This window comes from Ylistrum balloti, unplaced genomic scaffold (genome assembly GCF_031769215.1).
Source record: "Ylistrum balloti isolate Yb309-2 unplaced genomic scaffold, AGI_CSIRO_Ybal_v1 Utg370882, whole genome shotgun sequence".
Lineage (NCBI taxonomy): Eukaryota > Metazoa > Mollusca > Bivalvia > Pectinida > Pectinidae > Ylistrum > Ylistrum balloti.
In genome coordinates, this window is record NW_026782502.1 from 677,386 (window position 1) to 691,671 (window position 14,286).

At 35.0% G+C, this 14,286-nt stretch overlaps 1 protein-coding gene across 2 annotated transcripts; it reads left to right on the forward strand.

Moving 5' to 3' along the window:
* Positions 1-292: 292 nt before the first annotated feature.
* Positions 293-12,672, forward strand: LOC132559249 (O-methyltransferase MdmC-like). Of its 2 annotated transcripts, none has more exons than XM_060223868.1 (7): positions 293-426; positions 757-899; positions 6,540-6,693; positions 7,462-7,671; positions 8,142-8,242; positions 10,605-10,775; positions 12,169-12,672. In XM_060223868.1, exons 2-7 carry the CDS (start codon positions 762-764, stop codon positions 12,235-12,237), a joined length of 843 nt encoding a protein of 280 aa, XP_060079851.1. In that variant the 5' UTR covers positions 293-426; positions 757-761; the 3' UTR covers positions 12,238-12,672. The 2 variants fall into 2 exon arrangements, with proteins under 2 accessions (XP_060079851.1, XP_060079850.1); XM_060223867.1 differs by lacking the exon at positions 293-426 and adding an exon at positions 473-640.
* The last annotated feature ends 1,614 nt before the right edge of the window (positions 12,673-14,286 follow it).

Consider the following 14,286-nt stretch of genomic DNA (forward strand, 5'->3'; position numbering starts at 1 on the left):
GAATGGATTCCAAATAGTATATTTTTGTGTTTTGCTTTAATACAAAATTATCATGCATTTTTCTAATTTTGTGTACGAAGGGAGACAACTCGGGTATAAATCATTCAGAAGTGAGACAATACAAATATGTACAGGAAAAAACACGCGCACACACATAACAAATAAACGACACAGGAACTACTAACTGCTAATCACTCCATAGTAGAACTAGGTAGATATATATGTAGTAGCACGGAGCAGTACAGGGCATTCTACATGACGGTTCCTCACTCTCGCCCGCTTCTGATATGTCATTTAGCCTAGTTATCATAACACTAGGTGTGGTGACGAGATGGTGGTGACTGCAACTAACGACACTTTTGTGATTCCAGTTTCAGATAATGGGCATGCACTTCATAATTAGACTGATTCGTTGATATTTTGAAGGTTCTTACGTGTTTAAAGTATCTTAGATGAGTTGCACCATTTATGAGCGTTACTAAAAATAGAGTCACTACATACTGTAACACACATTGATGAAAGGTCATTTGTGTACCTTTTATCATGAATGCATTCACAAGGGATCTGATTGCTTTTCCGATGATGTATATCTGATTATTTACACGAACTTTATCTTACCGAGGATAAAGATTTGTCATTGGTAAGTGTTCGTGAATCCAGATAGTGATTGTATCGTCACAGTTACTGACCCCATATTGTTACTTTATCTGGTGGGCTTTTGTAACTCCACATACAGACTGATTTCTTTTGCTTCAGGATAAATGATGGCGTCAACACCCAAACGAGCACACAGAGACCCGGTGGTGAGGAATTTATGGGCACTGCAGGAACTAGCTTTGAAGCATGACGTGCCGGATGAAGTTAAACAACAGATTGACCTCTGTCTGGAAGTAGTTAACGTAAGTGTTTTATAAATATGTATAGCCAGGCCATGAAAATAGAATCACATGAGAAAATGCGGTGGTTAATGCAGCCTTATACGGAAGAAGATGTATTTAATTTTGATTTTGTAACGACTTAATTACTATGATTATCCTAATGTTATGATATCTTGGTAATAATTTTGATTTGCATGCCAATTCAACGTTCTCTTTCACTAAATTAATGTTGTTCTTTTTTGTGAAATCTTCTTAAAGGAGGAAATAAAGATAATAATAATAATAATATATGTATAGCCAGGCCATAGAAATAGAATCACGTGAGAAAATGCGGTTGTTAATGCAGCCTTATACGGAAGTAGGTGTATTTAATTCACGTTAAACGTTATATAAGTATCTTACAAACTTATCAGAACATACTTGTTCTTTGTACGGAGTTACGCCCCTTGTCATGTCAACAGCTGACCTCTTACGCAATGTAATCGGCCCATTTTTTGCGAGTATAATCAAAGTAAAACACAGTGGGCTCTCCACTTGTCTGTTACACCAGAAGAAATTGAGATTGGGATGTATGGAATACATTTAACCATTTAAAAGGAAAAAAATAATTAAAAAAATGTTCGTAAAAAGAAGCCAAGTTGTACCGAACCGACTTCACTTTGTAAGGGGAAAGCTGACTACCGACTATGGTGTCATAGGGTATCCGCCCTATTTTTGGCAATAACTTTGTCGAATCAGTGTGACGTAATATATATATTCTCTAACTGACAAACCAGGTATCAGCTTCAGGAAATCTCATTTTAGGCCGTTAAATGTATTTTGAACTTTCAGTGTAAACGCAAATATGTACCACACAAATAGTTCCGGGACAAACGTCGACTCTACGATGTTTTTGTAACTCTTTTATTTGTAAAGTTTAAACGACATGCCTTTGTCATTCAACGATAAAACGTAAATATTAACAAATTTGTAACAAAAATAAAATCAATTACAAATTCTTGTTAGCACAAAGATTCATTTATCAATATCATACAAGTGTAGTCTATGAGACATTTCCATATTGATCTAGATCTGATAACCATTTTTTTCAACGTGATCATGTATTTCAGTAAATAAAACAGCTGTGCTAACTATATCATATTGAAGAATCACTTTGAATGTTATATTATATAAAAGTATCTTATGGGTGTAGTTCATGAGGTGCAAACCTGAAATAAAGTAGGCAAATAACGCAAAAATAAAAATAAAACCCTCAAAAATCACCGAATACTTCATACATGGAAATTTGGAACTAAAAATATGAACATGAATAAAAAAAATAGTTGGAAAAAGTACACCATGTGTACTTACACAATTCTTAGTGTTTCTATTATACATATACATTGTACAAGCTGCTCACCAGAATAAAAAGTACTCAGCCTTAACTGACTTAAATTTGATATGTGTACTATGAACACAACTAAATAACAACAGATACAAAAGGCACGTGGACGTGTATTGCTCAGCTTTAACAATAAAAAATGCTTAAGGTTATTATAACAGAACTTTCGTGGGTGTTTCAGCAAATGAGCTCTTGGTCACATGGTATAAACCATTTTGTTAACCAATACTATCTCTTACCATACTCAATACTATCTCTTACCATACTCAGTACTATCTCTTACCATACACAATACTATCCAACACCATACTCAATACTATCCAACACCATACTCAATACTATCCAACACCATACTCAATACTATCTCTTACCATACTCAATACTATCCAACACCATACTCAATACTATCTCTTACCATACTCAATACTATCTCTTACCATACTCAATACTATCTCTTACCATACTCAATACTATCTCTTACCATACTCAATACTATCTCTTACCATACTCAATACTATCTCTTACCATACTCAATACTATCAACACCTCATATCTACCATACTCAATACATTCCAACACCATACTCAATACTATCTCTTACCATACTCAATACTATCCAACACCATACTCAATACTATCCAACACCATACTCAATACTATCTCTTACCATACTCGATACTATCTCTTACCATACTCAATACTATCTCAACACCATACTCAATATACTATCAATACTATCCAACACCATACTCTACTTCCAACACCATACTCATATACCATCTCTTACCATACTCAATACTATCTCACCATACTCAATACTATCTCTTACCATACTCAATACTATCCAACTACCATACCATACTCAATACTATCTATCCAACACCATACTCATATACTTACCATACTCAATACTATCTCTTACCATACTCATACTACTATCCAACACCATACTCAATACTATCAAAAACCATACTCAATACTATCCAACACCATACTCAATACTATCCAACACCATACTCAATACTATCCAACACCAGACTCAATACTATCTCTTACCATACTCAGTACTTTCCAACACCATACTCAATACTATCTCTTACCATACTCAATACTATCTCTTACCATACTCAATACTATCTCTTACCATACTCAATACTATCCAACACCATACACAATACTATCCAACACCATACTCAATACTATCTTTTACCATACTCAATACTATCCAACACCATACTCAATACTTTCCAACACCATACTCAATACTATCTCTTACCATACTCAATACTATCTCTTACCATACTCAATACTATCTCTTACCATACTCAATACTATCTCTTACCATACTCAGTACTATCTCTTACCATACTCAATACTATCCAACACCATACTCAGTACTATCTCTTACCATACTCAGTACTATCCAACACCATACTCAATACTATCTCTTACCATACTCAATACTATCTCTCCAACACCATACTCAATACTATACTCAATACTATCCAACACCATACTCAATACTATCCAACACCATACTCAATATACACCATACTCAATACTATCTTTACCAACACCATACTCACCATACTATACTATCAACTTACCATACTCAATACTATCCAACACCATACTCAATACTATCCAACACCATACTCAATACTATCCAACACCATACTCAATACTATCCAACACCATACTCAATACTATCCAACACCATACTCAATACTATCTCTTACCATACTCAATACTATCTCTTACCATACTCAATACTATCTCTTACCATACTCAGTACTATCCAACACCAGACTCAATACTATACATCAATACTATCCAACACCATACTCAATACTACTCAATACTTCCAACACCATACTCATACTACAACACCAGACTCAATACTATCTCTTACCATACTCAATACTATCTCATACCATACTCAATACTATCTCATACCATACTCAATACTATCTCTTACCATACTCAATACTATCCAACACCATACTCAATACTATCTCTTACCATACTCAATACTATCCAACACCATACTCAATACTATCTCTTACCATACTCAATACTATCTCTTACCATACTCAATACTATCCAACACCATACTCAATACTATCCAACACCATACTCAATACTATCCAACACCATACTCAATACTCATACTCAATACTATCCTTACCACCACTCATATACTATCAATACTATCCAACACCATACTCAATACTATCTATCTCTTACCATACTCAATACTATCTCTATCCAACACCATACTCAATACTATCTCTTACCATACTCAATACTCAATACTATACCATACTCAATACTATCCAACACCACTCAATACTATCTCACCATACTCAATACTATCCAACACCATACTCAATACTATCTCTTACCATACTCAATACTATCTCTTACCATACTCAATACTATCTCTTACCATACTCAATACTATCCAACACCATACTCAATACTATCTCTTACCATACTCAATACTATCCAACACCATACTCAATACTATCTCTTACCATACTCACCATACTATACTATCCAACACCATACTCATACAACACCACACCATACTCAATACTATCCAACACCATACTCAATACTATCTCTTACCATACTCAATACTATCCAACACCATACTCAATACTATCTCTTACCATACTCAATACTATCCAACACCAGACTCAATACTATCTCTTACCATACTCAGTACTATCCAACACCATACTCAATACTATCCAACACCATACTCAATACTATCTCTTACCATACTCAATACTATCTCTTACCATACTCAGTACTATCCAACACCAGACTCAATACTATCTCATACCATACTCAATACTATCTCATACCATACTCAATACTATCTCTCCAACACCATACTCAATACTATCTCTTACCATACTCAATACTATCTCTTACCATACTCAATACTATCTCCTACCATACTCAATACATTCCAACACCATACTCAATACTATCCAACACCATACTCAATACTTTCCAACACCATACTCAATACTATCTCTTACCATACTCAATACATTCCAACACCATACTCAATACTATCCAACACCATACTCAATACTATCCAACACCATACTCAATACTATCTCTTACCATACTCAATACTATCTCTTACCATACTCAATACATTCCAACACCATACTCAATACTATCCAACACCATACTCAATACTATCCAACACCATACTCAATACTATCCAACACCATACTCAATACTATCTCTTACCATACTCAATACTATCCAACACCATACTCAATACTATCTCCTACCATACTCAATACATTCCAACACCATACTCAATACTATCCAACACCATACTCGATACTATCTCTTACCATACTCAGTACTATCCAACACCATACTCAATACTATCTCTTACCATACTCAATACTATCCAACACCATACTCAATACTATCTCTTACCATACTCAGTACTATCCAACACCATACTCAATACTATCTCATACCATACTCAATACTATATCTTACCATACTCAGTACTATCTCTTACCATACTCAATACTATCTCTTACCATACTCAATACTATCTCTTACCATACTCAATACTATCTCTTACCATACTCAATACTATCCAACACCATACTCAATACTATCCAACACCATACTCAATACTATCCAACACCATACTCAATACTATCCAACACCATACTCAATACTATCTCATACCATACTCAATACTATCTCATACCATACTCAGTACTATCTCTTACCATACTCAATACTATCCAACACCATACACAATACTATCCAACACCATACTCAATACTATCCAACACCATACTCAATACTATCTCTTGTATATACCATACCAAACTTTTACATAATCACAATAACATAGTACATACAGATGTCAATGCTCCCCTGACTAGAACATTAGCAATGTTACGACTCATGGCCAATGTAAGTAAGTCATTCATTTTGCGGATCGACCTAACTCATTAGAAACAAAAACAAAAGAAAATATCTGGTATGCAACATGCATTAAAAGACTATGATCTTCTGACATACAGTGTCATTCCAACTGAGTCACTGAAATGAAGTTCAAATATGTGTTAACATATGCTCAAAGACTGGATAAGCTTATGTATCCTCCTTGAAATGAGTAAGTCTATTGTGACCAGTCTCTCTACAAATTCCACACTTCAGTTCTATCCTGTTTTTTTTCTGATAGTAACTTAACATTACACATTTCCGATTTATTTCATCTACAGGCACGTGATGACTACTGTGACATGAAGTCGTCCTCCGCTAGTGAGCACGTGACAAGCCTAATTGAACAAACCCAGAACCATCCTTGGAGCGATTTACATAAGGCTGGAACCATTCCTTTCCTGCATTCCGGAATGATTTCCGGGAAACTAGAAGGTCAGTTATATTGTTGGTTTTCGAAGAACAACAAATAAACACCCTCCCACCCCCACCCCTCATATGTATACGTATATAAATAGAAAATTTGAAAAAAGATTACTGATTGACTTCTCAAGGTTGGAATAATGATAATTACAATCAATCTGATTAAAGCTAATTGATTTAAAAGATTGCTAATGACAGGTCACGGGCCCGTGATAGGGAAATTACACAGCAACACTGGCATTTGTATGTACCCTGTAGCTCCCTCCTCATGGGATCTGTGCATGACGTCATGATCTTCCTTAAAATACTTGAAATATCAGCCGGGTATGTTAGGCATGTTAACCAATTCGTACAAATACGTTTCAAGGTAAACAAAGAGAGGCTTTTCCTGAATCTGTTATGGTATTGTGTCTGAAAAAAAACCCAATGAAACCAACAAACAGCATGTATGATCGCTCTGAACTGATCAGCGGTGGAACTTTTATCGCAGCACGGAATTAGAAATTCTGACCCGTTGTGTGGATAAAAATACACTGACCGATGAAAAATTAAGAAAAAAAAAAAAAAAAAACACAAGCAAACAAAGAAATGTAACTAACACAATTTTGCCAAAAACCCGATGAAAATGACTAATTAAGATACCATAATGTAAAAACAGATCTCATTTCATTCTTACCTGATTTCAGGTTGAATGCACGAGAACATTTGCCGTTTTTTCGTAAACGATTTGATATTTAATAAGATTGTTAAGTTTATTATCTATATTTGTCTTTTACACAGGAAATTTTCTGAAGACAATCATCAGCTTGAGCAACGCCAAAAAGGTTTTAGAGCTTGGCCTATTCACCGGATGTGGTGCTCTAACAATAGCGGAAGCACTTCCGGCAGACGGCAGCGTAACATCGTGTGAAATAGCGCCATATGTAAAAGACCTTGCACGTAAATTCATGGATAAGTCGCCTCATGGAAAGAAAGTAACAATAAAAATAGGTAAAAACGTTTCTTACATAAGTTAAGGAAAATCTAAATTTTAGGAAATTTCCTTAATTATTTATTGCTCTCCTATTGGGAATCTGAAGTTAAGGAAAACTTCAATTTTAGGAAATTTCCTTAATTATTTAAGGCTCTCCTATTGGAATTTTTAAGTTAAGGAAAATTCATAAAAGCATTACATAAGTTAAGGAAAATTTAGATTTAAGGAAATTTCCTTAGTTTATGTAGTGCTCTCTTGAATTGATTATCGGACTTGCATATTTGACGAAAAAGTAGAAAGATTGAAGATGAAGGACAAGTGTAGATATTGGTATAATAGTACGATATCGACTACAGGCCAACATGTCTGTATTTAAGTCTAAAAGTGGAATTCTAGTAAATTTTAAGTCGAAACTGTTTACAGTGTCTGTTGTGTCATACGACAACATCACGTCTTTTGTGTTTGATCTCGTTTACTCGATTTGCAGGGTCAGCATTAGACTCTCTTGCGGAACTTGCTGATGCTGGAGAAAAATATGACATTATTTTCATCGATGCTGACAAAGACAACTATCTCAACTATTACAAGGTAATGGTACCAACGATGGTGGTAAATATCTATACTTAAGTCACTAATATTAACTATTACAGGTTAATGGTGCCCATACTTAAGTCACTAATATCAACTATTACAGGTTAATGGTGCCTCTACTTAAGTCACTAATATCAACTATTACAGGTTAATGGTGCCTCTACTTAAGTCACTTATATCAACTATAACAGGTTAATGGTGCCTTTACTTAAGTCACAGATATCAACCAAAACAGGTTAATGGTGCCTCTACTTAAGTCACTAATATCAACTATTACAGGTGAATGGTGCCTATACTTAAGTCACTAATATCAACTATTACAGGTGAATGGTGCCCATACTTAAGTCACTAATATCAACTATTACAGGTTAATGGTGCCTTTACTTCAGTCACTGATATCAACTATTACAGGTGAATGGTGCCTATACGTAAGTCACTGATATCAACTATTACAGGTTAATGGTGCCTCTACTTAAGTCACTAATATCAACTATTACAGGTTAATGGTGCCTATACGTAAGTCACTGATATCAACTATTACAGGTTAATGGTGCCTTTACTTCAGTCACTGATATCAACTATTACAGGTTAATGGTGCCTCTACTTAAGTCACTAATATCAACTATTACAGGTTAATGGTGCCTCTACTTAAGTCACTAATATCAACTATTACAGGTTAATGGTGCCCATACTTAAGTCACTAATATCAACTATTACAGGTTAATGGTGCCTATACGTAAGTCACTGATATCAACTATTACAGGTGAATGGTGCCTATACTTAAGTCACTAATATCAACTATTACAGGTGAATGGTGCCCATACTTAAGTCACTAATATCAACTATTACAGGTTAATGGTGCCTATACGTAAGTCACTGATATCAACTATTACAGGTTAATGGTGCCTTTACTTCAGTCACTGATATCAACTATTACAGGTTAATGGTGCCTCTACTTAAGTCACTAATATCAACTATTACAGGTTAATGGTGCCTCTACTTAAGTCACTAATATCAACTATTACAGGTTAATGGTGCCTCTACTTAAGTCACTAATATCAACTATTACAGGTTAATGGTGCCTCTCTTAAGTCACTAATATCAACTATTACACTAATATCAACTATTACAGGTAAATGGTGCCTATACTTAAGTCACTAATATCAACTATTACAGGTTAATGGTGCCTATACGTAAGTCACTGATATCAACTATTACAGGTTAATGGTGCCCATACTTAAGTCACTAATATCAACTATTACAGGTTAATGGTGCCTATACTTAAGTCACTAATATCAACTATTACAGGTTAATGGTGCCTCTACTTAAGTCACTAATATCAACTATTACAGGTTAATGGTGCCTTTACTTCAGTCACTGATATCAACTATTACAGGTGAATGGTGCCTCTACTTAAGTCACTAATATCAACTATTACAGGTTAATGGTGCCTTTACTTCAGTCACTGATATCAACTATTACAGGTGAATGGTGCCTCTACTTAAGTCACTAATATCAACTATTACAGGTGAATGGTGCCTTTACTTAAGTCACTAATATCAACTATTACAGGTGAATGGTGCCTTTACTTAAGTCACTTATATCAACTATTACAGGTTAATGGTGCCTCTACTTAAGTCACTGATATCAACTATTACAGGTTAATGGTGCCTATACTTAAGTCACTAATATCAACTATTACAGGTTAATGGTGCCTATACTTAAGTCACTAATATCAACTATTACAGGTTAATGGTGCCAATGATTGTTTTATATATCCATGCTTACTTTGTAACTATCAGCTACAACGTCGAACATCAATGTCTGCTACTTAAAACAGGACATCAACGTCCGCGTAACAGTCAGGGTCATTAAAGGTTAAATGGGATACAGAGTAGAAAATAAAAAACACAGCAAGAAATTGTAGGCATGAAGTAAAGAAAAGGGTCAAGTGTTCATGTGTTACAATAGGGCAGCAGACCTAAATTGGTTTCTATAATGATTCCTTGGTTTAAGCCAAAGACAAAAATCCCCGATCGTGCAGGGGCATATTTTTAGTCGTCTCCAACTATCATACAGTGGCATAGTGATACCTTTTTCTATGTCTAACTACACCACGATGTTCCTATGAGGTACGTAGGTCCTTTCTACTGAATGCCCTATAACAGCTCCTTATTAAAACTTATTACGTCACTAATACATTTTTTCTAAATATTTCACTATTTCCGTTTTATGGTAATATAATGGTGACATTTCCACGAATATTGATTTTTCTCAACAGCCTCAAAGGTTTAAAAAAAAATACGTCCTTCATAGATATTATGGATCGTTAGAGTTAACATTTTTATAATTTCTACAGATAATCATGGACAAAGACATGTTAACAGCCCGGGGGACGATCCTGGCAGACAACACCCTATTCCAGGGAGCACCCTACTGCCATAACCTGATGTCGGATAGGGCGATCAAATTGGGTCAAATCATTCGAGATTTCAACGACTTTGTAGAAAAAGACGAGAGAGTGTATCAGGTAATAATCGTACTTATTTGGGGGATATTGTTTTCTACCTTTCTGTAAATGATTTTTTTTAGATAAATCAAAATTTCGCGGATGATTCTTATCTAATTTTACCTCATTTTGCTCTTTATACAAAAGTCACAATCACGATTTATGGTTTTCTCTCTCACATTAATTCCTGTTGTTATGTATATTTATAATTCCGGTCCGTTCTTAATAAAGCGAAATATCCTATCGAAAATACAAATCTTTAAAATCACATTTTGTTCTTAGACGAAACGCATTTGTCATAAACGAGGAGTTACATCGAAGTTTGTATATCGTTAAAATGCAATTTAGATTAATCACTTTAGAAATATACTTCATACATGTTTTGGCTTATTATAGTCTGTGTACGTATTGATCGACCGATACGATGCAGATATTGGTGATGACGTGTTCATCAAGAGTACTACTCGTCTTATCTGCCTGTAACCTTTCTAATGTAGAGAAGGTCAGGAACTCATATAGGCCCCGGTTGTTCAATGACTGGTGAATGAAAATTGTCAAACATGAATAAAACAAAGCTGAGAATTTTCGTTATCATTTCTGTTGATTTTATGAGGCAACCCAGACTGATATACAGTCGAAACTCTTTGTCTCGAAGTCGTATAACATGAAGACCCCGTTTAATTCAAATCATTTCGTCGGTCCCGTCCTGACTTTACAAAAAACATTCAACTCACTTAAATCGAACACTCAGTTATCTCGAAGTATTCCCATGGTCCCGAAAAGTTCGACATAACGAAGTCCAACTGTATTGTGAAGTGTTCATTTTGCCTTTAACGCTTTTGTGTTTTTGTAGCAATACATTTCACTTGCTTGTGGTTAACTCGGCTAACCTTTAAACAACTGGAACCTAGAAATCTGATTGTAACCTGCCATATTATCTACATCGGAGTTAGATATTGTAGAGTTTATTTCCATTAAACTTGTTTGAACCGATAAGATATATGAATAAGGGTTCTGGCAATGGTCCAAAGCTCGCCTTACATTGCTTTTCACTACAGTATACACCAGTGTTAGGGTGGAGGTTCGCCATATGTAATATTTCCATGTATTGCAATTTTATCAGGAAATGTACCAGTATTATTTTATATATACATATATATTTTTTGTCTGTTTTTCTTTTTTAACATCATTTGAATTTTCAAAGATAAATGGATTTAAATTTCAAATACAAAAATAAAGAATGAAATAAAATAATGAAGGTTCAAAGTGTTTACAGGTGCCAAAGCCTCAATATTAGAATGATAATCAATTGGATAACTATCTGACAAAATGTCTTAACTGACACCCCCAGTTAAACCATTTTTACCACATTTTTGGTTATATTCAATTTAATACAATTTACTCTTTGAATAAGGTTTTGGTTCCCATACGAGACGGCCTAACGATGATACGTCGACGTTCAGATGTGGAGGGAACTTCCTAAAGTGCTTGTGTAACACAGACGTTGAGGGCCTGTCCTGACCTTTCTGTGCAATTCAAATGCGGACTAGCTGTCGATTGTCTGTACAATTCAAACGTTTATGAGGGAGCTACCATCTGTATATTTAAAGACTTCGTGTAACACAGACGTGACAGGGGCCATAGGGACGTGTCATGAATTCCCAATCTCAATACACGGTCTTTCTATATGTATAATAGTGATAACTCCCGAGAAAGGGAAAATTGAAGACATTTTAAAATTCGGTTTTCTGACATTCCCATATTAAAAAGAACTAATATTTTGATTATATTCATTACAGTTCTAATGTCGAGTCTTGCGTTCAAGTTTTAAAATTCGCCAATATAAACAAATAAGAAAATGTAATGATTTTGTTAAAAGTGTCAGATTGTTAAAACACTGAAATAAATCTAAAATTGATTTGAGTTTTCGTTCCTTATTTTTTTGCTGTAATCCTGGATTGGGTTTTGAAGTTGGAGCCGAGGACGGCGGACATACTTCATCGGTGACAAAAAGAAGATGTCGGTTCCTGCTGAATAAAATGGGCTCCGTGATTTAATATCGGATTTCTGCGACGAACGAGATATGACACCATCAAATGACATTCTGTGTGGGTACACATTTACAGATGGAAGGACCTTTCAACCTTACAGGGAAAAGCTACATATATTTCTAAAATTGTAAGGTCACGTGTTGGTCAATTCTTGACAAATTTCATTCATCAAACACTCATTGGAAAGATAACACAAATCCTATTAAATTCCGATGTCCTTTGTCCGTCAAGACCGCTATTTTGTTCAAAACGCTACATCATGCACAGGAGCATGTGGACGTTTGAAAGAGTCAGTATTGCTAAGCATCTAAACGACTCGGAAGTTACTCCAGAAATTTATTGACTACTTTTTCCTGAAGTGATCAAGGGAGTACCGGGTTATTTGTAGATTAGCTACTTAAGTACCACGGAGCAAACAACCAATAAACGAATGATACAGTAGCTATATGGTTTTTAACAAGGACCTCAGTTATGGCTCGGGTTTTTTCTTTATTTTTCTATGTTTCATTTTTATTTACTTTTCCTCAAGTCTAACATTTTCTAGTTTCACTGGCGAACACCAAATCAGGTGCGGTACCCAAATCGTTTCCCAGTTTCTGGTAAAATATTGTATATTTTATCTGGTAAGTTGTTTAGCGTACAGAGTAAACTAATTGAATTGTGTCCCGCTGGGGATATACAAACTATTATTGTGTGGTGTTTCTGGTTACAACTGTGATTAATTACTTCATTACATTGCTGTTGTGGATAATGTTAATGCGCTCATTGTATGAGATAATTATAGTTTAAATACCAGTAAATATTGAAAAGGGCCACGATAGATCTAGCTCGGTTTGAACTCTGACTTACGTAATGTGAGATAGAGATCTGACCAAGCGTCTCGATCAGTGTTTCTCAGGACACGGAGTACTGGCCTGGCTTTGCTGTCGTGGGTGTGTTCACCCTGCATCGCATGCAAAGCCTCGTGTATGTTGTTCAGAGAGGTAACCACCAGGTGCTTCAAGGAGAGCTTGGTTGTTTACGAGGCCATAACCAAGCAGACGGCAAACTAGTAATAACTACATTATTGAAAATGATATGTATTGAGATTTTAATAATATGCGAAACAAAAATAAACCATTTTGTTTAATTTAATTATTTCAATTTATTTGAAAGCTGGTCTTACTGCGTGCTTAAAATGATTATTGTTATGATGATGATGATGATGATGATGATGATGATGATGATGATGATGAGGAGGAGGAGGAGGAGGAGTAAATGATGATAGATGATGACGATGAGGATGTGATGATGACATAGGGAGGATTCCTACATAATTGGTTTGTACATATGTATATATAGTAATAAAATTATAAATAAGAAAAATAGATAAATATACTTATTTGCGATTGAGTGATGGCTTTGAATGATTTTAATTCAATTGATCCTAGTGACTGAAAGTCACTTAAAAGTCCTGAGTATGTTTATAGGACTGAAAACAT